The 23,150-nt window shown below is 39.2% G+C and overlaps 2 protein-coding genes across 4 annotated transcripts; both read left to right on the forward strand.

Moving 5' to 3' along the window:
* The first annotated feature begins 328 nt into the window (after positions 1–328).
* On the forward strand, positions 329–3,824 carry LOC145775812 (homogentisate 1,2-dioxygenase-like). The gene has a single exon (XM_082587184.1). The coding sequence runs from the start codon at positions 348–350 to the stop codon at positions 1,668–1,670; it is 1,323 nt and encodes a 440-aa protein (XP_082443310.1). The 5' UTR covers positions 329–347; the 3' UTR covers positions 1,671–3,824.
* Positions 3,825–17,734: 13,910 nt separating this feature from the next.
* Positions 17,735–22,402, forward strand: LOC145775456 (zinc finger SWIM domain-containing protein 3-like). 3 transcript variants are annotated; one of them, XR_014290154.1, is made up of 5 exons: positions 17,735–19,098; positions 19,365–19,535; positions 19,690–19,842; positions 20,001–22,054; positions 22,180–22,402. XR_014290154.1 is itself a non-coding variant. In XM_082586754.1 (4 exons), exons 1-4 carry the CDS (start codon positions 17,799–17,801, stop codon positions 20,375–20,377), a joined length of 2,001 nt encoding a protein of 666 aa, XP_082442880.1. In that variant the 5' UTR covers positions 17,735–17,798; the 3' UTR covers positions 20,378–22,402. The 3 variants fall into 3 exon arrangements, 1 of the variants encoding a protein (XP_082442880.1); XR_014290155.1 differs by having other exon boundaries at positions 20,001–20,651; positions 21,112–22,402; XM_082586754.1 differs by having other exon boundaries at positions 20,001–22,402.
* Positions 22,403–23,150: the final 748 nt, after the last annotated feature.

Genomic DNA, 23,150 nt, shown 5'->3' on the forward strand with positions numbered 1-23,150 from the left:
AAACAGTTATTCATAATCATTCAAAAGAAAAACTTGGTTACATATTCAATTATTCATATGAGGTCTTCAAGGCTTAGTTCAGGCAAGATAATTCATGTACTGTAGAAAAATTGTTGTGAGGTCTGTAAAAAATAAAAGCTGTAGTATCTGGCTATGAACATTATTTTTTAGTTTGTTTCCAGAAAAAAATCATGACTGAAATATATCGATGTTATGGTTTACCGGTAGTTGAAAATGTATTACCATTGTTAAATTTGACTTGGTTGATTAATTTTTGCCAGTGTCTTCAATGTCTAAATTGGTATTTTTCCATTAGATTGGTATGAAACCTTTACTATTTAATAATTATGAGTGATCTGCAGTACATAAGTGGTTTTGGAAATGAATTTTCCAGTGAAGACCCACGCTGTCCAGATTCTTTGCCAAAGGGGCAAAACAGCCCACAAAAATGTCCATATGGTCTGTACGCAGAACAGCTATCTGGATCAGCTTTTACTTGTCCTAGAACTACCAATCGTAGATCCTGGTTTTATCGCATGCTGCCGTCAGTAAAACATCTGCCTTTCAAAGCCTACAAGCAGAAATTTGGAAACTACACCAATAACTGGAATGAAGAAGAACCAAATCCCAATCAATTGAGGTGGAAACCGTTTCCAATAGCAGACCAACAGCATGATTTTGTTGATGGGCTGCAAACAATTTGTGGTGCAGGTGATCCTCGCATGAGGCTTGGAATGGGCATTCACAGTTACACCTGCAACATAAGTATGAATAACACTGCAATGTATAATGCTGATGGGGATTTTTTGTTTGTACCACAAACAGGAAGTCTGCAAATAATGACAGAGTTTGGATTAATGAATGTGGATCCGGGAGAGATTTGTGTCATTCAACAAGGGATGAGATTTTGTATTAAAGTGTCTGAATCTTGCAGGGGATACATTTTAGAAACATTCGGAACCCATTTTCAACTTCCTGATTTGGGCCCAATTGGGGCAAATGGTTTAGCAAATCCCAGAGATTTTTTAACTCCTGTTGCTCACTATGAAGAACAGAATGATGACTTCACAATTATCTCAAAATATCAAGGCAAATTTTTCTCTGCAATTCAAGACCACACACCATTTGATGTAGTGGCCTGGCATGGAAACTACACGCCATACAAGTATGACTTGGACAAGTTCATGACTGTAAATTCAGTCTCATTTGACCACCCTGATCCTTCCATTTTTACTGTTCTTACAGCACAAACAACAAAACCAGGTGTAGCTTTGGCTGACTTTGTTATATTTCCTCCACGTTGGTCCGTTCATGAACGCACATTCAGACCTCCATACTACCACCGCAATTGCATGAGCGAATTCATGGGCATCATAAAAGGCTCTTATGAAGCTAAGGTTGGAAGTCAGCCTGGAAGTGCAACATTGCACAGCATGATGACGCCCCATGGACCTGATATGAATTGCTTTGAGAAAGCATCGTCTGCTGAATTGAAACCAGAGTATATCGGCAAAGGTTCCATTGCATTCATGTTTGAGTCTTCACTTAGCTTAGCTTTAACGAAATGGGGAAATGATACTTGTGAATGCTTGGATATGGAATATTTTAAATGCTGGCAAGAATTACAGTCTCATTTTGACCCCTCTTGGAAACCGCAGGAAAGCAAATAAACGTTTGTTTCTGGCTTGTACATATAGTTTGGTGGTATTATGCTGATGTTTTTTTTGTTAAAATGTTGCCGTGGGTATTTCTGTTGAGTGTGCCAAAGCTTTTTGATATTAAAATTATGTTAAACAGCTTTTTATTTGTGTAACTGTCGGAAAAAAGCAAGCTTAAATCTAAAAGTGCATTGGTTAGTAGTAATGCTGAACATGAAATATGAGTATATTTCCATGAGATTGGAGAAGATTTTGATGGATTCATATTTTGAATTTGTTGCATACTAAATTTTAATGCATGCTTTAATGAATTCAAACTTGCAAGCTTTTTTTTACAGTTTGCTTTAAACATTGCCACTTATGATAGTATTTTGTTCTGGCTATTTTCTCATTTTTTCAATCAGTTGTTTTGTAGTTACAATGAGATACAATTTGCTATATGATTGCTTGTATTACACTTCAGTACACATGGTATCAACCATCAAGTATGGATTGTTATTTACACAAAGTACATAAAATTTACTTAAATGGAATGTACCGATAAATGACTTTGTTCGCCCGTATTTGTTGGCTTTTTTGTGTCAAGTTTACATTGTATTGGTGTTAGTTGTTGGAGGTTTATGCAATGAACAAGATTTCCTAAAAGTAAACTTATGTTAGAGAATATAATGTATGCTTTGTATGAATGAAATTGATCTATATAGAGAACAAAATATATGGAGAACAAATTTACCTACACACATCAACCAGTAAGAAATGACAATATTTTGTTTATGTAGCCCGGTCTCCATCCTCGCTTCATTTTCACGGTGTTGCAAATATAGTCTTTTATAGTCTTATAGAGCTTTTCTGATTTTGCTTACACTTTCACAATTTCACAACTACCAATAAGCTAACGAATAGACGAATACGCATCATGGCCTCCAGTTATTCACTTTTTGATTTACCTTTATAAATATATGCAATGCATGCATGATAATGTATTATAGTAACCTATCCTTTAGTTCACTACCTACAACCACAAGGACTCGTGTTTTCAATGGAACTGAAGTTTTAGAAATCGTCGTAACTGAAAATTCCATGTTGAGAATCGATGACGTGAAGTTTCGGGACCGTTCGATGGGTTCTATTAAGTATTAATGGTAACCTTCACTAATTACTTTTTCCGTTGCAGGTTTGGCGGTTAAAATCGATTGACTGACGTGTAAAATGATTTCAGTTCTTTTGTGTCCGCCATCCACTTCAAAATAAAAATATCCAAAAAATTTGATTTTTTCATACAGGAATGATTTGCCGTGATATGTTCATTGAATTGACGTTTATTATATCAATGTGTGATCTACTTGTGGCTAGCAATACCACCACCATCAACAATTCAATTGCTATGTGTTCAATCGTGCCTTTTTAACTGTGTTTTAAATTTCAAATTACTGTGATCACATTTTTTTCGTTACCGTATTTTGATTGGATTAGTTCATCCCAAAAATTTCAAAACTTATCTTTATCTGGTTTCTCTGTTATGATATTAACAATGAAATAACAACTGTTTTGCGTCTAACAGATTATTTTCGGATAGTTCATTTGTTTTATGTTGTGTACTGTACAACGGTGTTTTCTTCATTGAAAATTTTTTCAACCAGTAAGTTATTTGCAAAAACGTCGTTAAACGCTTTTTGAGTTTCAACTGTCTTGCCCATTTGCGCAAAATCTTTCAACTGGTTTTCTTACCTTTTTGTTTGTTGCATTTCAAGCATTGCCCCAAATTTTATCCCACTTCTGATAGATAGTAAGTAGTTTAGTTACTTTAGTAAAAGCGATCACGAATCGTCAAGCATTTAAACGTTTTTTTCAGCCAGTTATATTGGGTGAACCTGTGGTACATGATACGTTTGCATATATTGCATTGCTTGTTTTCTCAATGGATTTAGGGTATTTACTGGTTCAGAAACTGTATACGTAAATGAGCAGAGCCATCAAGTTGTTGTGGTCCTAGGTCTTAAGAAGATTTGAAGTGCTATGCCAGTGTAGGTGCGATTTTGCTGATACTGATTGTGTACGTGCCGAATAGAGGTTTGCTTTTTGAAAGCTATTGTTGGGTTATTATTGTCTATTGTGTTTAATAGTTCTTTGTTTTGTGTCTGTAAATAAACTGAAACAAGAAATCGATACTGTTACTTCGCTATCCTATATCGTGTACGATTTACGTTGAGAATGGGGTTTAGATATTCTTCTTGTTGCATGCTAGATAGCGTATATATATATCCTTTTCGTTTTAGCTAACCGGATAATAACCTTCAAATATTAAAATGTTAAGTGTGTGTTTGAGCAACGCATAAAAAGGAAAGCTCTGTGGAGAATTCCTCGAAACCGTCGAAGGATACTTGCACGTTCAGGGAGTTTGTCTACTAAGTTTCCCTATCTCCTTCGGAAGACCAATACATTATCATCACCAACTTTTTTTTAACATTTAGGTCCACCGCACTAAGCTTTAAAATAGAGTAGGCTATGCCTGGTTCAGGCAAAGCAACCAAAGAAGAATGGCAGAAAATATAGGCTATATTTGAAACATAACTTCAATTTTAAATCAAAAGTTGTTATTGGAAATGCTAAACAAATCCAGTTTTAATTTGATGATTTTGGTTGAACAGAAGGTAATCAAACAACCATTATTAGTCCATTAATACTTCATAAAAAGCGACCAAAACAACGTAAGATTACTCAAAACTGTCTGTGGGCATTGGGCAATCCTCTCTGCTCAATTAATTGCCTTTTTCCGCTTCGACTTTGGCATTGTCTATTTAATTTTACCGATCTTGCTTGAAGTGTGCTTAAACGTTGTGAAAAATTAGACTCAGAGTTAGCTCAATTGTCAAACTCCGCTTTAGCTTTGCAGCTAGGTAGGCTATGAGAATATTTTAATACCGGTCAGTTTGGTTTTATTTTTGACCATCACAAGTCACAACGAAAAACAGTATATGATTTGGTTTTGAATGTTTATCCTCGGACTGACAAAGAATTAATAGGTTATTCCTGGTAGTTTCGCATATTTGTAGAGACTGACGAGTAGTAGAGACATGACGCAGAGCGGGTTACTGAGATTGGCGGAGTTTTCAAATATTGTTGTTGAAAATTTATTCCGTCCACTAGGTGCTGCTGAATGGAGAGCAGTTCCGAAATGCGTTGCTCAAGCGCACACCCCAAGAGCCAAATCAGCACTTAATCAATGAGCTAATAGGGCGGAGGTCTAGAAAAATATATCGACAAAACGCTAGAACGTGCTTGACCGAAACAGTTTAAAATATGCCATCGTAATGAGAGACAAAATGAAGACAAAAAGCTCGCGTTCATTGCCATTTTATTATGACACTAGAAGCAGGCCCGTAACTAGGGGGGGGGGGCGAAGCCCCCCTTCAAAATTTTTGGCCCCCCCCCCCCTGGAAAAAATGATGTTAATTAGCTCTGTTCACTGAGTTTTTAGTTTTGTACCCGATTTTCTTGTGTTGTTACATTGTGTGCTTAATGGTGTGTTGTGTTAAACAGACAGACTCGAGATTTATTGCTGGTTAGATCCAGAGTAGGTACACCAGTTTTTATTTGAGCTGAGCAGTGTGATAGCCGATCAGTCTCCAGAATACTGTGCAGTTGACTGCCACTAAGCGTTATTAAAGTACATGATAACCACTTTGGCATTTGCGTTCTAGGTAGGCTATGATTCTATACTTGCAGTTTAGCCTATAACTGCTGTTTTTGCCATGGAATACTTTGCGTATTCTGCTTTTACGCTTCCTTATGAAGCGTGATCCAGTTAGTACGTAGTGATGATGGATATGATGCGCTTCTGCAGAAATGCAACAAGTTGCATGACCAGTTAGCTAAAAAAGAACACGATCATGAAATTGAAACTGGTGAAGCACTGCTACGACCTAAATCTAAGCGTACTTTAAATACAAGCCTTACTCATCTCCTGGTGATGGAAGAGTTACCAGTTGCTGGTGGAACGGGGGAGGAAAGGGATCTGAGAAAGTTACTGATGTATGCTGTGATAGACAAAATAGTTTTGTACATAAAACTCAGATTTGCAGACAATTCATGGTTTTACACATCTGTTCGTGCCCATTCAAGAAAAAATGAAAACTTCTTGGACCGTGAATCGCTTATGCCACTATATGCGCAACTGAAGATAGATATTCCATCAGAGGCTGAATTACAAGTCGCAAAACAGGTCCTACATGACCATGTGCAATTTGCACAACACCAGAATTCCGATATAGTACTGAAAGAACTGTACAATCAACGACTGGCATTCCCGAAGGTATGTAAACTTGGCGCAACTGTGGCATCATTCGGGTCCAGCAGTGCGGTTTGTGAGAGTGGCTTCCCGGTCCTATTTCGAATAGACAAGCTCGGGACTTTACTAAGTCCCGGAGACAAGCCTACACGCAGTCTATGTTCCAGACGAGATAGGCGAACTTGGTTCTGTTGAGTTTTAAGAAGGAAATGACCGAGAAAATAGACCTGGACGTTTTTGTTAATAGATTCAGTTCAGTGAAGTCCACCCACGCCTTTTGTTAACCTATCTATCCTATCTGGACCTTACCTATCTACGACGAGGATACATTTCACTGGTGGTGTGAAATACATTCTCAATATTATGATTAAAGGATTAACTTGGAAGAGATGATTGTTGATGCTGCACTCGATAAAATGAAGTGAAATGTAGCCTACACATTTTGGGCTACAATTATTATTTACAAAACGATGAATGACAGGTGCAGCGGCTGCAGCCTTATTTGATCATAGTTAAACGCTTATTTTCTATGTGGGTATAGGCCTAGTATATTTTGTGTGATTTATGCAGCGAACGCAAACGAACTCGAAGTCCATGAAAGGCAATGGATTAAGTAACAAAAGAATCAACTACAAAATCACAAATGTTACTGCGGTTTCTATGCCCGTTTTTAACCATTTTATCACTAGTTGATGGTCGTATGTTTTAAAAATGATCTTGTTTCACAATTTCTATGCTGTCGTCATTACAACTGTTTAAGCTACAGCATGTAATTGACTCTATAATGCCAGTTCACGCTGCTGTTTCTACGATAATCTATGCTAATACAAACACTGTAATACGATTAATGTTTTTGCGTAAATATACCCACATTGTGTGTAAACGTCGTTTTCGTACATGATACGGAAGGTAAAAGTTGGCCCCCTCTAGAATACATATTGCCCCCCCTGGTGCTCCAAGCTAGTTACGGGCCTGACTAGAAGGCCGGTAGTTGAGCTCGTCAAATGCCATTTATTTTAAAACTATAGAAAGCTGTGTAATGCTGCTGGTAAGCTACAGAAGACATTTAGCAAGTGTAGATTGTAGAGCATGTTTAAAGAATACTTATTTGGACACACGTTTGGAAGGTTAGGCTACCAGTAAGCTTGAGCCTTTTTTTAAACCTTTTGCAGTGAGCTAGGTGTAAAGCTCTTTTTTTAAAGCAAATGTCAGGTGTTTTTTTGGAGCTTCAGTATGATTGTTTGCAGTGAATATTGCTTCATTGCCGGGACTTTACTACAGGACGGAGAACTGGAAAAATTTACGGAGTTTTTCTCGGCAGGAGTAGGGTCACTCTGCAACTGCAGAAGACTGTTAAAAGCACGTTTTGTGGTAGACAGTGTCTTATTTTCTGTAGCCTAAAGTTCGTAGCTTTTAAGTAGGCGAGGCATAATAATTTGAGTTCAGTTAATTTGGGTTTTCTTTGCCTTATCTGGGTTTTTTTGAGCACACATGATCCAAGTTTATTTGATATTTGTCGCTGGCATCCCTGATTATACATAATGCACTAGTGATGCAAGCCGCGCAGTGCGGTAGGCACTTTAACAAGCAGATTTCTAATAAACCACAAACCAATCAGAAGCTATACGCTGTTCATGACGTTATCAAGGTTGCGTTTGGAAAGAATAAATGAAAAACGCATATTCTAGCTAAATTAAATCATCGCTTTGCCATCGGTTACATCGTGTTACACCAAATCCTGGCATAGCATGCCTTTCCAAATGCCACTTTTGTAAATTTATCCTACATATAGGCTATTACTATATTATACATTAACATATCTTACTATACGTAGGCTATATCTTATCATAGCCTATATTACACCCGAATAGTTAAAGATGATGATTACTATCTTTACTCTTCTATGAATAAGCTACTATACTGTATTGCATAATTTTGTATTGCCAGATAAGCAGGGCTGGATTTCAGCCGGAGCGGTCCGGAACGCCGCTCCGGAAGCTCGATCAAAAAATTGACTTCTCCGGAACGGCGTTCCGGAAGCTCAAATATTTTATACTCTTATTATGCTTTGCCCTGTTCAGTAAAAGTATATCCTTAATTCTTGATGAGTCGAACACGTTAAATCGGGTATTCACTCTGATAATATATCTTCGTACCAGTCTTGACGGAAGCGAACCTGTGAATGTATTAATTTTGTAGGTCTTGTTGAGCTCGCTATTCTTACAGCGAATGGCATCTAAGACTCTCTGAAGAGCTGCCTAAAATCATGTGGCATGTCGACAACATTTTTATCTTCTTGTTTGATTGGTGTTGTATGTGATGGCGCGGCTGTGATGATAGGTCGCAAAAATGGTGTAGCAAAATTGCTTCGTGATGAATTTCCAGACATTGTGGTGTGGTATGGTGCAACCATAGATTGGAACTATCGGTTCGTCATGCTGTAAAATTAGTCAGTAATTTGAATCGATTTCGATCTTTTATGGACAAACGCTATAGCCTTTACCACGCTTCTCCTAACAATAGCAGGGAATTGGGTGAATGTGCAGCGGCTGTTGAAGTGCAGTTTTTGAAAATCGGAAGGATAGGCCTACTGGACACACGTTGGGTAGCATCGAGTTTTCGCACAGTTAGTGCCGTCTGGAATGATTTCCCAGCACTTGTCGAATTTTTCAAAAAGGGGGCTATTAGCGACACAAGAGATTCTCAGGAACGTGCGAAATATCAAGGACTCTTGTCGAAGATAACATCCACGGATTTCTTGTTGGACTTGGCTTTGATGTACGAATACTCGGAAGAATTATCCGAAATAGCCTAAGCCTTGAATTGTAAAACAGAGCATGTAGGCTACTATTTGAGAGGCAGATAACAAAATTAATAATCTAGCAAAACTATTTGAAACACGAAGGAACGAACCCGGACGACATAATGGCATTGCTAAGGATGCTGAAGAGAACTTATAGTTCAAAGGTGTAGAATTACATGTAAACAATTGCAGAAATAGCCCGCTAATCAATCCCCGCATCTTCTACACTGCAAATCAAAAAGTGTAGTTTTAACCACTTCTAGGGGTGGTCTAAAAATTCCTCTTCTACTTTTTCATTCCCACCCCATAGCCTATTGGAAAAAATGGTCATTTCCACCCTACCAAAGGGTGATATTTTCCACCCAACAGAGAAGGGTGTATAATCACTTAGGAAATTCCATCCAAGATCGCTTGTTGAATTAAACAGACTTGTCATTCATTAACAGCTGAAAAATACTTGATTCAACTATTTGGCCAGAGAACACAGTAGCTAATGACACACGGAGAAAACGAAAGCATTGAAGTGGCAAAGAGATTGCGCTTAGATGAACGCGAAGCTGCTGTGAGAGGATTTCATGAATATATAACTACGAAAAGAAGATCCCAGACTCGCAGAGTCTGAGTCTTCAAAATTTGATAACGTCACTAATCACTATAATTCCTTCCAATTTTATCGAGCGAGTGTGAGCGCGGATTTTCACAAATGAACCTCATACTGACATCTGACCGTGCTTCTCTACACACTGTAACTGTTTCAAGTTTACTCCTTATACGAATAATCCGTCTTCCACTGAGAAATTTTTAACCAGCGAAGTATGTTGGATCCTGATTACGCCATGGACGTAACCCAGCAATTGAGACCCGAAGTCGCCAGAGGTTTTATGATTTTGAATACGATAAGTGTCTTAAAAATTGTAGGCTATAACTTGAAAAATCAAAAGTGGAAAAAAATAATAACAAATTTTTTTCTAGGCTACCGGTATAACTTGTATTTTTTGTATTATTGTTTCACTAAAATATGAATATTTGCATTGAACAACGCTATACCATCTATATAGACCATGATACTTACTTTAGCAACGTTTTAGGTACGGTACATCAAGTGTGTTGTTTCAAAGTCTTATAAAGACATATTTCTGAATTTCTTCTACGGCACCGAGCGCATTTGGAAAGTAAAAAACTAGCGCTCCGGAAGCTAATCTTCTGGAAATCCACCACTGCAGATAAGAATATATCACTAAGTTAGGCTACTACAAGCTTGCATCTAACTACCCCCTGATTATTATAAGCTATTATGTTTGTTCAGAGGATCGCTTGACTTTTCGTAAGATTATTGTTTAGATTGGTTTGGAAAAGATGCTTGAAACAACTCAGACACTACATCCTTCATCGGCATTACCAAAGAATCTCCACCTCTCATTAGCGATACCAAAACACTCCATCCTTCACTGACGCTATAAAAGATGATTCAACTCTTATTGGCAATACGAAAAACACGCTGCTATATCATCATATTTCTTATGCTCTTACATGTGCTGGAAATTAATTTAAAAAACAAAGCTTTTTTAACTATTTTATCTTAATAATGAGCTGCCATATTGTGTATTTGTTCTGCATTCTATAAGCTACTTAATTTCGTTGCTGCGAACACTTTATTTCTGTATAAAACCTGTAAATAGTCTTTGTTTTGATAGTCCCTTATGTAGTTACAATATGTAGCCTATGTGTGTATTAGTTTGTTTTTGTGATGTTGTTGGGTTCAGTCGTGTTCTCATTGCTTTAAGAATTGACGCTCCAGTTGTTTTAGGAACGAGGAGGCGACTGATTCTTAACTTATTCATCTAATTGTTTTAATGTATCAGGTTTGGTGGCCGTGCTTAACTATATTTATCGATGCATATACCGCAATATTAGATCCTTTTATGCACGTGTTAAACCATTATGGTTTTGCCACCTTTTCCTTTTGTTGGTTTTGTTACTGTATTTCTTTTTCACAATATCATTTCTTTTGTATTCTGACAAAGAAAAATAAATTGAATTGAATTGGTTGACTTGGCGCATTGGGTTAGGGCGGTGGTAGTCATTACATTGACGTGGGTTTGATTCCCTTCCTGCTAAAGCTCTTTTTTCTTCTGTAATTACCAAACAAAGTTCAAAGTAATAATTAATTCTCTGGTTGAATGCTGGAATGGTCACAATTGGACAGATAACGTAGCATCCGATTGGTTCGTGGTTGGATTGGACAGAAGTCCACGGATTGGATATCTGCATGTTAAAGTGCCTTCCGCGCCATGCCGCGTACGCGGCCGCTTTAGACTTTTTACCCGCGTGCCGCACCGCGCGCGTGGAAGGTTGAAATGACAAAGCCGCGCCGCTTGCCGCGTAAACTTTCAAGAAATTGAACTTTTATAAAATTAAACTTTCAACTTTTCAAGAAAATCAGTTATGAAACTTCAAATTTAAATTGGAAACACGGAGGAGTTTTTTTTTAAGCTGGAAGTGAGCTGGAAGGATGCAACCTAGTTCGTACCCTGAACAGTTCGGACCCTCAGTTCGTACCCTGAAAAGATCGAGAGAAAAAATTAAAAAAAAGCGGAAGTCGCTGATCGCAGTTTCCGCTAACCCTAACTCTAACCATAGACTAATCTATGCTCTAACCCTAACCCACGCTGATCGCAGTTTCCGCAAACATTTATCCGTAGTTTCCGCTAACCGCAGTTTGCGCTAACCTTTACCCTAACTCTAACCATAAAGTAATCTATGCTTTAACTGTGGCCTAACCCTCGCTGATCGAAGTTTCCGCCAAACATTTTTCCGCAGTTTCCGCTAACCTTTACCCTAACTATAGAGCAATCTATGCTCTAACCCTCGCTGATCGCAGTTTCCGCAAACATTTTTTCGCAGTTTTTGCTAATTGCAGTTTCGGCCTACCCTAACCCTAATTCTAACCATCGAGTAATCTATGCTCTCTAACTCTCGCTGATCGCAGTTTCTGCAAATATTTTTCCGCGGTTTCCGCTAACCGCGTTTTCCGTTAACCCTAACCCTCGAGTTTGTGGTCTTGTGGAAACTCCGATCAGCGACTTCGGCTTTGTGCTATTAAACTGCAATCAGCGACTTCGGCTTTTTTTAATTTTTTCTCTCGATCTTTTCAGGGTACGAACTGAGGGTCCGAAGTGTTCAGGGTACGAACTAGGTTGCACCCAGCTGGAAAGCTATGCAATTTGTCGCCGTTATGGGAAGTGGATGTGAGTGAGCTAGTTCTCAATCCTTTTAGTTAAAATTAGGTAGTCGTTGATTTACAGTTGAACTTGAGTAGCAATGACAAAGTTCACTGACCTTCGACGTACAGTTAGGTATGATAAGCTTAGGCTAGTGGTACGGTACCGTACCGTATCCTTCCGGTTTAGAAAAAGTTAGTTATAGCCTATTATGGTGTCAACATTTGGAGTCACTACGCAAAAAGATCTCAACACGCACAGCTTTGCTAAGGCGTCTGGCCGGCTCTGGCTGGGGAGCCGGAGTTGATACCCTGCGCATTGCCACCATCGCGCTAGTTCACGCTCCAGCAGAATACTGTGCACCTGTCTGGAGCCGCAGTGCCCACTGCCATCAAATCGACACTGCCATAAACGACGCCTTGCGTATCGTGACAGGATGCCTGCGACCTACACCATCGGAAAATCTCCCTGTCCTTGCAGGCATCCAACCATCTGAGCTTCGTCGCGAAGAAGCCATCCTGTCTCTCTCTCGTCGCGCTACGAACCCCAACCACTTGCTCTACTCAAGTCTCTACGAGTCTGTGAACGAGAAACCCCTGCGACTGAAATCGAGACACCCATTTGTACGTGCCGCACAACTCCTGATGAAAAGTGCTGAAGACCAATCCATCAGTGCGGCCACGTGGGCGGATCACCAATGGAGCTCGGAGTGGAAGAAGAACTCCTCAAGACTTCAAAGTTTCATCTCCGATACCAGCCACCATCCAACCGGAATGCATTTGCCAAGGAAGGCCTGGGTGCGGCTCAACCGCCTGCGTACTGGCGTCGGACTATTTCGCTTCAACATGCACAAATGGGGGATGGCTCCATCCGCGATCTGTGAGTGTGGCATGGAGGAACAAACCGTAGACCACACCATCTGTAACTGCGCCATCTACCATGCGCCAAATGGTGTGCGTGGTCTGCGTGAATTGGATGACGAATCAATTCAATGGCTGCTCGACACCTGCCCAAACATCTAGACCGCGTCGCCGCCACTGCCCAAGGGTGGTAAAGGGCAGAGCCCCTCGACCCTTGAAGTGGCGAAGAACAAGGTTCAAACGAAGAAGAAGATGGTGTCTTCTAGGCTGTGTATGTGTATACAATATAGTGTACACAGTCAGACTGAGTCAGTATCATGAATAGGCCAAGTATCCTGACGTTTGTCATCAGTCTCAGGTGATTGTGAAGATGTTACTGAGTACTTGTTGAACAAGTTAGCTCATTAAGGAAAACTGAACTAAACACAAAAATAAATTTGTTAATGAATGGAAAACTGTGCATACCTGTGCATTTTCGGTGTTAGGGATAGGTTAGGAGTCTGGTCCAGGACTCCAGGTGGTACCGTAAATGTCCCAGAACCCACTAACTGACAAGCATTTTTTTTGGCTGGACAGTGAACAAAGGAAGTAAACCATGTTGTTGTAAAATATGTGCTGCTTTTGTGTAGCCTACTACTATTCTAATACAACAATGTTGCTTCGACATACCGGTGCTACGGAAAAAATCGAGATTAAAATAACTTTAAAGTTGTATTGGCACCTTTCTTAACTAGTAAATAACGTCAAAAATAACCTCGCCTATGAAGAAAATTTTGACGGATTTCCGATTGAGAAAAAAGGGATTTTTCAGGACAAAAAAGGAAATTGAAGAGGATTTATCAATTGTCAGAAGTGGAAGCACTGTATGCAAGTTGCAAATGGCTTGCAGTTGACAGGGTTTTGGGGCTGGCTTGTGACTTAAGTGAGGGAAGCTGTACAAGTGTTTTTGGTTAGGCCCTAATAGCTTCGCTGATAAGCTCAGTTACCAGGCTATAGGCCTAGCGCAACTACCGCATTAGTTACTAGAACAGTGAGTTCAGGCTATAAGTTTTACTCTTGTGTGTGTAGTTCATACAGCCACTGACATGATAATTGCATTATTGCTTACAAAAAGTGTTCAAAAGTCCTAATACTGGATCCAGGAACATTCTATTTGAAAAAGCATGATGTCTTACAACTTAGATGCAGTGGTTATAAGAAAATATGATCTGGTTAGCCTAGTCAATTAGTGCGCAACTGTACTAGTACTGTAGGTTACGGTACCAGTTAGGTACCGTACCGTATATATGCCATGGGTGCTTTTTGCCACAATTAACTTTCTAAAAAATAACACGTTAAAATATTTTTTGAAAATTTTGTAATTTGTGGTGTGTGGTGCAGTGTCAAAGTTCCAGATAAATTGCGGTGTGCGGTGCGCGGATAGATGATTCAGTTGCGGTGCGGTGTGCGGATAGAAATTTTTGGTTCGCTGCATCTCTATACTGCACATCCAGTGATCGCTGATCCACGATTCCACCGTCCACGAAATCAATCACGGATTAGTCCAGTTTTGGCAGTTTTCCTGTCGAATGTGAGGAGTCTGGCAGTTTTTTTTACGAAGTGGCTATTCTTACAACATATTGTAAAACTAGCCTCTGAAGCTATTCTTACAAGCACCACTCAAGCAAGACGTTGTTTACTCGAGCAAGACCTTAATGCGCTCAGGCGTTTCATCCGACGACGCTCATACGTAATTTCGCGCGCATGCGTATTGGCTTGTGCTGCACACTTGATCGTAGAGTGAACCGCGGTAGTTGCTGATTTTGCTGATCGAAACTACACGTCAATGAATCCATTGTCATCATGATTACGAAGGGAGCATTATATTACAGTTTTGAGACACTTTCTTCGGCTATTAAACAATGGGAAAAAGAAAACTTTGTCAATACAATACAGTATGCTTGTGTGCATGGAGGAAGAACACCCAAATCATGTAGTCAAGGAAAAAGACCAAATCAAAGGTAAGTAATGATGGTTTTGTCCTTGGTGCCCATAGGTTGAGCTACTCATGTAGCCTATATGCATAAGTTTTGCTAATAGATTGAGTTTTGCATAAGTGCAAATTGCCTACATTCCTTATGAATGCTAAGAACTTAGCAAAATGCATATATTCTACTGAACCATTCCCGCATGCTGTCTATTGTAATAAGTTTTGCTAATAGATTGAGTTTTGCATAAGTGCAAATTGCCTACATTCCTTATGAATGCTTAGAACTTAGCAAAATGCATATATTCTGCTGAACCATTCCCGCATGCTGTCTATTGTAATTTCCATTGAATTGTCATGCCCAGAATTATTCCTAAGTTGCATTGAATTACCCATTAGTTTTGTCAATTTACCCATATGTTACGTCGAATTGCTCATCAGCACAATTCGTCGAATTACCCGTAAGTCTCATGAAATTATCCATAAAGACATGCCTTATGGGTACTTCAACGCAGCTTTTTGGCAATTTGACGTCACTTATGGGTAAATCGACTAGATTTATGAGAATGCTCGGCTGAACTTGTGGTAATTCAACGTGACTTTATGGGTAATTCAGGTGGGCTTATCGGTAATTGGATGCAACTTATGGGCAATTTGACATGACTTGCTGTATGGCTACTTTAACGTGAGTTATGGCTAATTCAGGTGTACTTATGGGTGATTCAACACGGCCTATGTCACCTCATCTTTGTTGTTTTTCAGTACTTTTATCAAAGGTTGTCCATTTGGAATCAAAGTAAATGCAACGTCAGATGGAAAAGCGCTATGCATCACTGAGATTAGTAATGTCAATGATCATAATCATGATTTCAATGAAGTAAGTGGAAATAACCCTTTGTAGTAGTCATAGCCTTTGAGCTATGGTCACACTAGCCCTGTATATGATAAGGAGGCTTTCATCAGAAATTATGTGAAGGATAAAAAAGAGCAATAACATTAGGGGGGGGGGGGGGGTTAATCGGCTTTTTTTTCAAATTCAATTTTAACCCAGGTTTTAGGATACAACAGTACATTCTAAGACCACTAGTAAAAAAAATTGAAATTTCCGTCCAAAACCCCCTCTATCCAAAAAATTACTTTTCGTGTATAATTGCATTTTGATTATGACACTTGAAGTTCAAATATTGTTTGCTACTGTACTAAAACACGTTAAGAATGTTGCAAGACAGTTTTTCTGATCTTGACTTCATCGTAAGACACGGTAAAGTGGTCATTTCACTTTGCGCGCATGACTACGCACATGCTGAATATGACCAGTTTGTGCGAAACTGGTCATATTCAAGCCGCCGATTCACCAAACCTGGTGATCTTGCCCATCTCTGTGGGTTGGACACCTGTCAAAAGATATGTCGTTTTCTTGATTATGTGCATATAAATTATTTTTCAGAATGCATTTAATTTGATGCCTAAACAACGAAGATTAAATGAAACAGAAAGCAGTGTGATCGGAGAAATGCTTGCCACCAAAGCAAATAAAAAGTTGGTACAAAAGCACATTCCAGCTTCTACAGGAAAAACAGTTATTCTTAAAGATCTGCATAATATTGCCGCAAAACAGAGACCTTTGTATGAAAACACCTATGATGAACTTATTAATGAAATGAACAAAGAAAAAGGTTAGTCGACAGACAAAACTTTTTTGTCTGTTATACAGTACAAGATATGTTCATGCTAAATAGTAGAGATGACTTTCTAATTTCTATGTGCAGTATGATAAGTAGTGATAGAATGAGCTCCGGTTCCGGTCAAATTCTGGCTCCGTACTGGAGGTGATGTGACTCCGGCCTAGAGCCGGATGTGTGTGTGCAAGCTGTGGTCAGGGTCATGACCTTGGAAAAATCTAATTTTTTGCATCATTGTAGTACTGCAGCAATGCAAGAATAGGCTACCAGGTTGCCTGTAACATTGGTCAACACCGTAGGCGTATTTGCAATCTACAGGTCGCTGCTGCAGATTGAGTGTCACATGATATTGTGAGCATTCTTCTTGAACCATTTCAGATATAATGTCAATTAAGCAATTCGCGATTGACCTCTTGCCGTAATGGTTTAGACTGCAGATGAATTATTTCGATGACGTGGGTTCAATCTCACCATTGCCAGTTCAATTTAAAGTGTTGACCGCCTGGTTTACCGGTCAATAGACTCCGTCTACTGCAGCAAACTGCGGATTACCAGTACGCACATCATAGTAGGCTACACAAGAAAAATATCTAATTTTCAGACGTTTTTCTATTCAGAAAACGTTTGTCTAGTATAACCAACACAGAACATTAGCAGTACCCTACAACGTGTGGAAAATTTGCAACATTGAGCTATAAAGGGTCAATTGAGAGTATTTTTTGCTTCATTTTCTTCACAAGAATTCATTCTACTTTCCCAAACTCATGCTCCAAAGATTTTTGTTGCAACATAAGGCGCTATGGGGATTGTAAGATTGAAAGCGGGATCAAGGAATTCAATCAAAGGTCTTCAATATCTTGAAACAATTCTACTTTGAGTGGATAGAAATAGAAAACATTGCTAAATTTGAAATCTACGTAAAAGTTTACTCCTAATGGATCCTTTTAACGGACCCTAAGCATTGCAATGTGGCATCTTTTAGAGAATGGGGTGAGAGTGGTATACAACCGCTCAGTTGGAACATTGATTATATGATGTAAATATTACCAAAGGCCTAAACATCCTTCCTCTGGCCAATAATTAAAATAACATAGAATAGAAAACAAATTTCACTAAAAGTTGATGTTTTTGCTTTTAAATCTGATGGAGTGCCTAATAGGCCTAATTGTTTTGCGCTATTTTAGTCTGGCCCAGGATTGTCAAGATTCTTGCTTTGTAGGGTATACTAATCCTCAGTTTATTTTCATTTTAGGTGCTGCAGTAGATGTGTTTGCAGATGATGACAAACAATTGCAGGCGATATACTTTCAAACGAAAGACATGCGGGAAACCTTTGCGGCATATCCCGAAATGCTGCTGATTGATGCAACCTACAAACTTAATGACTTGAGAATGCCATTATATGTGATGCTGAATGTTGATGGCTTAGGTCAGAGTGAAATTGTGTGTCTGTGGCTTGTAGCCACTGAAGACAAACTGACCATCAGCAAGCTGTTAACTCAGTTTAAACTCCACAATCCAGCTTGGGATAAAGTGGAGGTTGTAATGGCTGACAAAGACATGGCAGAGCGGGATGCCATGATGAAAATGCTGCCTACTGCAGAAATTTTAATTTGCTATTTTCATACCCTTCGCACTTTTCGTAGAGAAGTTTCCATGGAAAAATTAGGCATTTCTTCAGCCCAAAGGCAGGTATCACTGGAAATTTTAGGAAAACTGGCAAATGCCAAAAATGAGTCAGCTTATAATTTACTGTATAACCAATTCGTTGACACAGTCCCAATTGCTGTCACAACATATTATAACGATAACTGGCATGCTATTCGACATCAATGGGTGGATGGACTGAGCAACTTGAAAGCTAATTTTTTGAACAGAACTAATAATCGACTGGAATCCATCAATGGAAAGTTGAAAAGTGTCATAACAAGATACTCAGGAATGACCATGTTTTTTAAAGATCTGATGGCATGTATCCAATCTCTTTCCACCGAACGTGACCACAAAGCGTCAAATGCTTTCCTTAAGGTTCCAATTGATGCGATTTCAAGTGTGGCGGAGAGACAATACCAACAGCTACTGACACCATTTGCATATATTCATGTGCAACAACAATTCAAGTTAGCGGAAAAGGTTGCCATGTCAGAGATTTTGAATGATTCTGCCATAGTAAAATCTCGTGTCCATGGGGAATTGGCAGTCACAACAACAGCATGTCCTTGTGGATTCACATCATCAATGCTGCTACCTTGTAGGCATGTCTTGGCAGTTAGAAGGCAGCTCCATATGTCAGAGTACAATCCCAATCTTTGTTCAGAACGGTGGACAATGCAATATTTTCTTAAATCCCATCGCCTGACAAGAAACTCACTGGACAACGGTCCTGCATCCACATTACCAGCTGTTGAGATTCTTAACAAGCCTCAAAGAAGATGTGTTTTATCAGAACAGCAAAAGTATCGCCGTGTTCAAGATATTTCCCAGAAGATTGCGTTAATGATATCTGAACAAGGAATGGATGAATTCCAATACAACCTGGATAATTTACGACAAATTGCAGAGTTCTTGCAGGAAGGAAAGAAATTCCAAGTTGTGAACTTTTTGGGTCAAACTCAGAAAGGTAGGCCTATATGCTAGCACTATTTACTAAATCAGAAAAACTAGCCTACTTTTTCAAATATCTGAAGAGATATGGGTTAGTTACTGCAACTTGCGTCGTGATTTTGCAGTCAATTTTTTTTTGAGCAATGATTTTTATGGCGTTGAGCTATCCAATATGTGGGCTAATATGTACTGCATGCGCAGTTGCGCACTAATTTACGATTATACAAGGTTGCAGATGCTCAGTAATTCTGCTTTTGTGAACAACTGCATGATCCTTTTCAGGCACTGATACTGGAAGTGCTGCTGCAACATCTTCCAGCAATGATCCTGGAATTGTATTTCCTACGGTCTCAAACAGTACTTTACAGCACACACCCGGTGACGTCTTGTCGACCGTTGATACCAGTGCGATTATGATGCAGACACCGTCCAGTTCTATTCAGTCTTTTACAAGTATGTGCTGTTTCTGAAACATTCATTTCTGATTAGTTGTTTTTTCTTGCATTGCATAATGCATTATGTTTATTAATTTTTTAATAAAAACGTTGAAATAGTGATGTTTTCTACGTTGTAGCCTATATTCGATTCTCGTTGTGTTTATTAACAGATGATGCAGGATCAATTAAATTTCCACCGAAGATGATGAAACGTGGCAGGCCAAAAGGAGCTGGATTGACAGTCATTGGGTTACCACGCAAGAGACAAAAAAAGAGCGGACCAATTTCATTCAGACTGAAGTCGTCTTTTCAGAAAGAAGCAGGTTTGTTGCATTTATGTTTGTGTGACTTCATTTTTGTTATAGCCTACGTTAGTTTAAAAAACTACACTTTGACTTCTGTGGGTCTGCCTAGCCGATAGGCTACGTCAAAGCGTACGTAGGCTACATCAAACAAAGTCACCCATGGTCATATTTTTCAGCAATACTCAGTTGGTTTGTCGATTCTGAGGTAGTAGAAGAGGTCTTGCGTCCATTCAGCGATCGACTGATCGAAGAAAATGAAATTGAAACGTTGCCCGAAAGAATTCCAATGAAGTGTTTAGATGAAAACATTGCCATTGCTTCTGTGCGAAGACATTTTTCTTTTGACGGTTGGACGTTGATGGAGAACCTACTGACCACTTTGCGAAATAAAGGCCGCTGGTTGTGCATCTCCTGTTATTTAGATCTTGATGCAGGCGACAGCATCATGTGCGACTCGTGTCTGGATTGGCACCATCTGAGATGTCTTGGTAGAACAATGCCGCCAAAAACGAAGTCTTGGTTCTGCAGGAAATGCAACCTTATGGAGAAGTGACATTGAATGTTCAGGTGATACTGCAATCTCGCTTTGTCAATTAAACCAAGGTTATGTAAACCGTGAACTACGAAAAGACTTATTGGCCTTGACGCGTTATGCTTGAAACTTGTAACATTTGATAAAAATCGTTTCTTCAATGGTCCTCACATAAAACGCTAACGATGTGTTCTTGAATGACTAATGAGTCCAATCCTGGCATTAAAAGTTCTGATGCATTTAGGACATTTAACATTCTTTGGGAGAGTTGGCTGAAAGTCATGGACTAGTACAGGTTTGTAATGTAGTTGCTGCAATATACTACGGTCCAACAAGACCTTCAACAGTTCATCAATATTCAACTATTTTACTGTTTCCAACTTAACACAATTAGTATACGTATGTTGAACTCTTTCATAGCAAATGGTGGTACAGAACTTGAAAATAGCAAGTAAAAGGTAGCTCGAAGCTGCAGTTTTTTTTTTGACTGACTCATCAGGAGCTGTCATCAGAATAAAACAAACCTAAATGTGGTGAAGTACTTATAGTAGAAGGAAAGAAGAAAAACTGGAGCTTCAAACTATCAGCTACCTTATACTCGCTAAATCCAGATTTGTTGCATGTGTGTAGTATTTACATTTCTTCACTGTAATCTTAGGCTATGGCATAAATGCTTTGATTTCTTATGGCAAAAAATGGGTGATGAAGATCCATAAGTTTATAACAGTAAAAAATCAATTGTTTATTGTTGAAAGTGGTTGGCTTCAGTTGAAGATGCCATGAGATCCATTGAAGAGTACGAAGCAAAAGCAGGAACGAAGCTTGTTGTTGTTCAGAAACGAGCATACGGTGCCATGTTAATGTTGATTTTTAACATCCTGTCATTGTAATTCACTAGTGTACTAAGTGTTGATATTCATACTACAATAATAAGCCTTTTCTTTGTTGACAAAGATTCTGAAAAGGTTTCTGCAAAGCACAGTGTTTTCACCAAAGTGGAGGTTAGGCATCATAAAAGAGGAAACGGTTTACTAACTGCAAAAAATGCTATAAACATATGTAAATGTGTTCTGTTTCATCAACTTTGCATCTCGTTTCTTAAAGACACTCAGTTTTCAGGTGTAAAAGCTTTGTTGATTCAGAGTAGCCTAGCCTACTTCACTGACCTCTTTTGTATTTTTTCCATCTAGTGTGCCAAATCCATACGCCTATGTGGTGTTATTGATTGGACCAAGTGACATGTCCAGCGGTAACCAAAGGCAGGGTTTGGGTCACAACCAATCTTTTTGAGACAATTTATTTTTTACCATATTCACGTAGTAGGCTTGGTGGTTTTCAATGTTACGTACAGTACCGTATATTATTTCTGTAGGCTACTATCATAAGATGAAAATTTAGTTGATTGTAACTCATCTTAGATGAAGATAATACGATTGTTGCATCGTTGCGGCCAAGGCATTTGCCTCTTGGATGCAACTTACAAGACGTCCAAGTATTCCCTTCCTCTATTTTTTCTTTGCGTCAGAACGAATGTTGGTTACCAGGTTGTTGCTACGTTTATTATCCAAAATGAACAAGCTTCGGACATAGCAGAAGCACTTTCTGTTGTAAAAGGGTGGTCAGAAAACTGGAACCCTTCGTTTTTCATGACCGATAAATGTGAGGCGGAAATCAAGGCCATCGAAAGCGTTTTTTCAAGTTAGTGAATTGCATTAACATTTTCGTTGCTTGTGTGCTGTCTCCATTGCTCATGCATTTGTGTCGTCACTGTTAAGTTGCTACTGTACTTTACCACTCAGTGCCCACGACTTCTTGTTCCGCAGATTGCTACGTGTTACTCTGTGCCTTTCATCGCGAACAAGCCTGGGAAAGGTGGATGAGGAAAAGTGACAATGGCGTTCGCGATGATAAAGCAATTGTGCTGACATACTGGACGCAATGAGGAAAGCAACTACATAGAACAGACTTGTTTGCAATCAAACCAGGCGACAATGAGCGAATGGCAAACGCGATACCCCCCTATTCAGGGATAATATGCGTGTCTGTGACCGCAGGGGACCTGGAGCCGAGTTGTTTTGCACGTTGATAGCACCATGCAGTTGCAAGCACAGTAATAGGCTACTGAGCTCACATTTTGAACAATTCTGTGATCTTCACACCAAGGCTTTTTTTCAGTTGCTAACACGGCCACAAATCGCAGCGCATATGCGTGCTTAGTGTTAAGTAACAGCCTAGTGGAAAGTGTTGTGGATTGAATTTGCTAGTTCAAATAAGTATATTAATTCCGGTACCCAAAGCCTCAAATGAATTCACGAATATCGCAATTGTTAACAATGGCATATAAATTAGGATGTTAGTGCACACAAAGTAGGGAAAGTATTGCTTGAAGAGTTGATTCCTGGGACAAAAATTGAACACTGTAGGCTATGTCGAGCAGAAACTGGTTTAGTGTTTTAAGGTGGTCAAAAATGTAAGCATGCGTCTATTTGCATCCAACAAATAACGAAACTCTAAACTTCTCAGTTTGGTCGGGAAACAAAAAGGGTTGCGAGGACAAATAGCAGGTCTCATCTAGGCAAGGAGAGGAGGGACACATGGGTGATGATCTGGCCTAACAGTTACTGTGCTGTGCTCAAAATATGTACAGTTTTTGTTTAACATGTGCGGTATTCACTTTTTGTAAATAGCCTAGCTTTTCGGAAATGCAACGAGTCATCTGGCGCTATTTGCTTGTGTTTGAAGCCCGGTTGCTCGCTTTGTGAAAAAGCTATCAACCTCAACTTTTGCTTGTCAA

This window comes from Aplidium turbinatum, chromosome 8, assembly GCF_918807975.1.
Source record: "Aplidium turbinatum chromosome 8, kaAplTurb1.1, whole genome shotgun sequence".
Classification (NCBI taxonomy): Eukaryota; Metazoa; Chordata; class Ascidiacea; order Aplousobranchia; family Polyclinidae; genus Aplidium; species Aplidium turbinatum.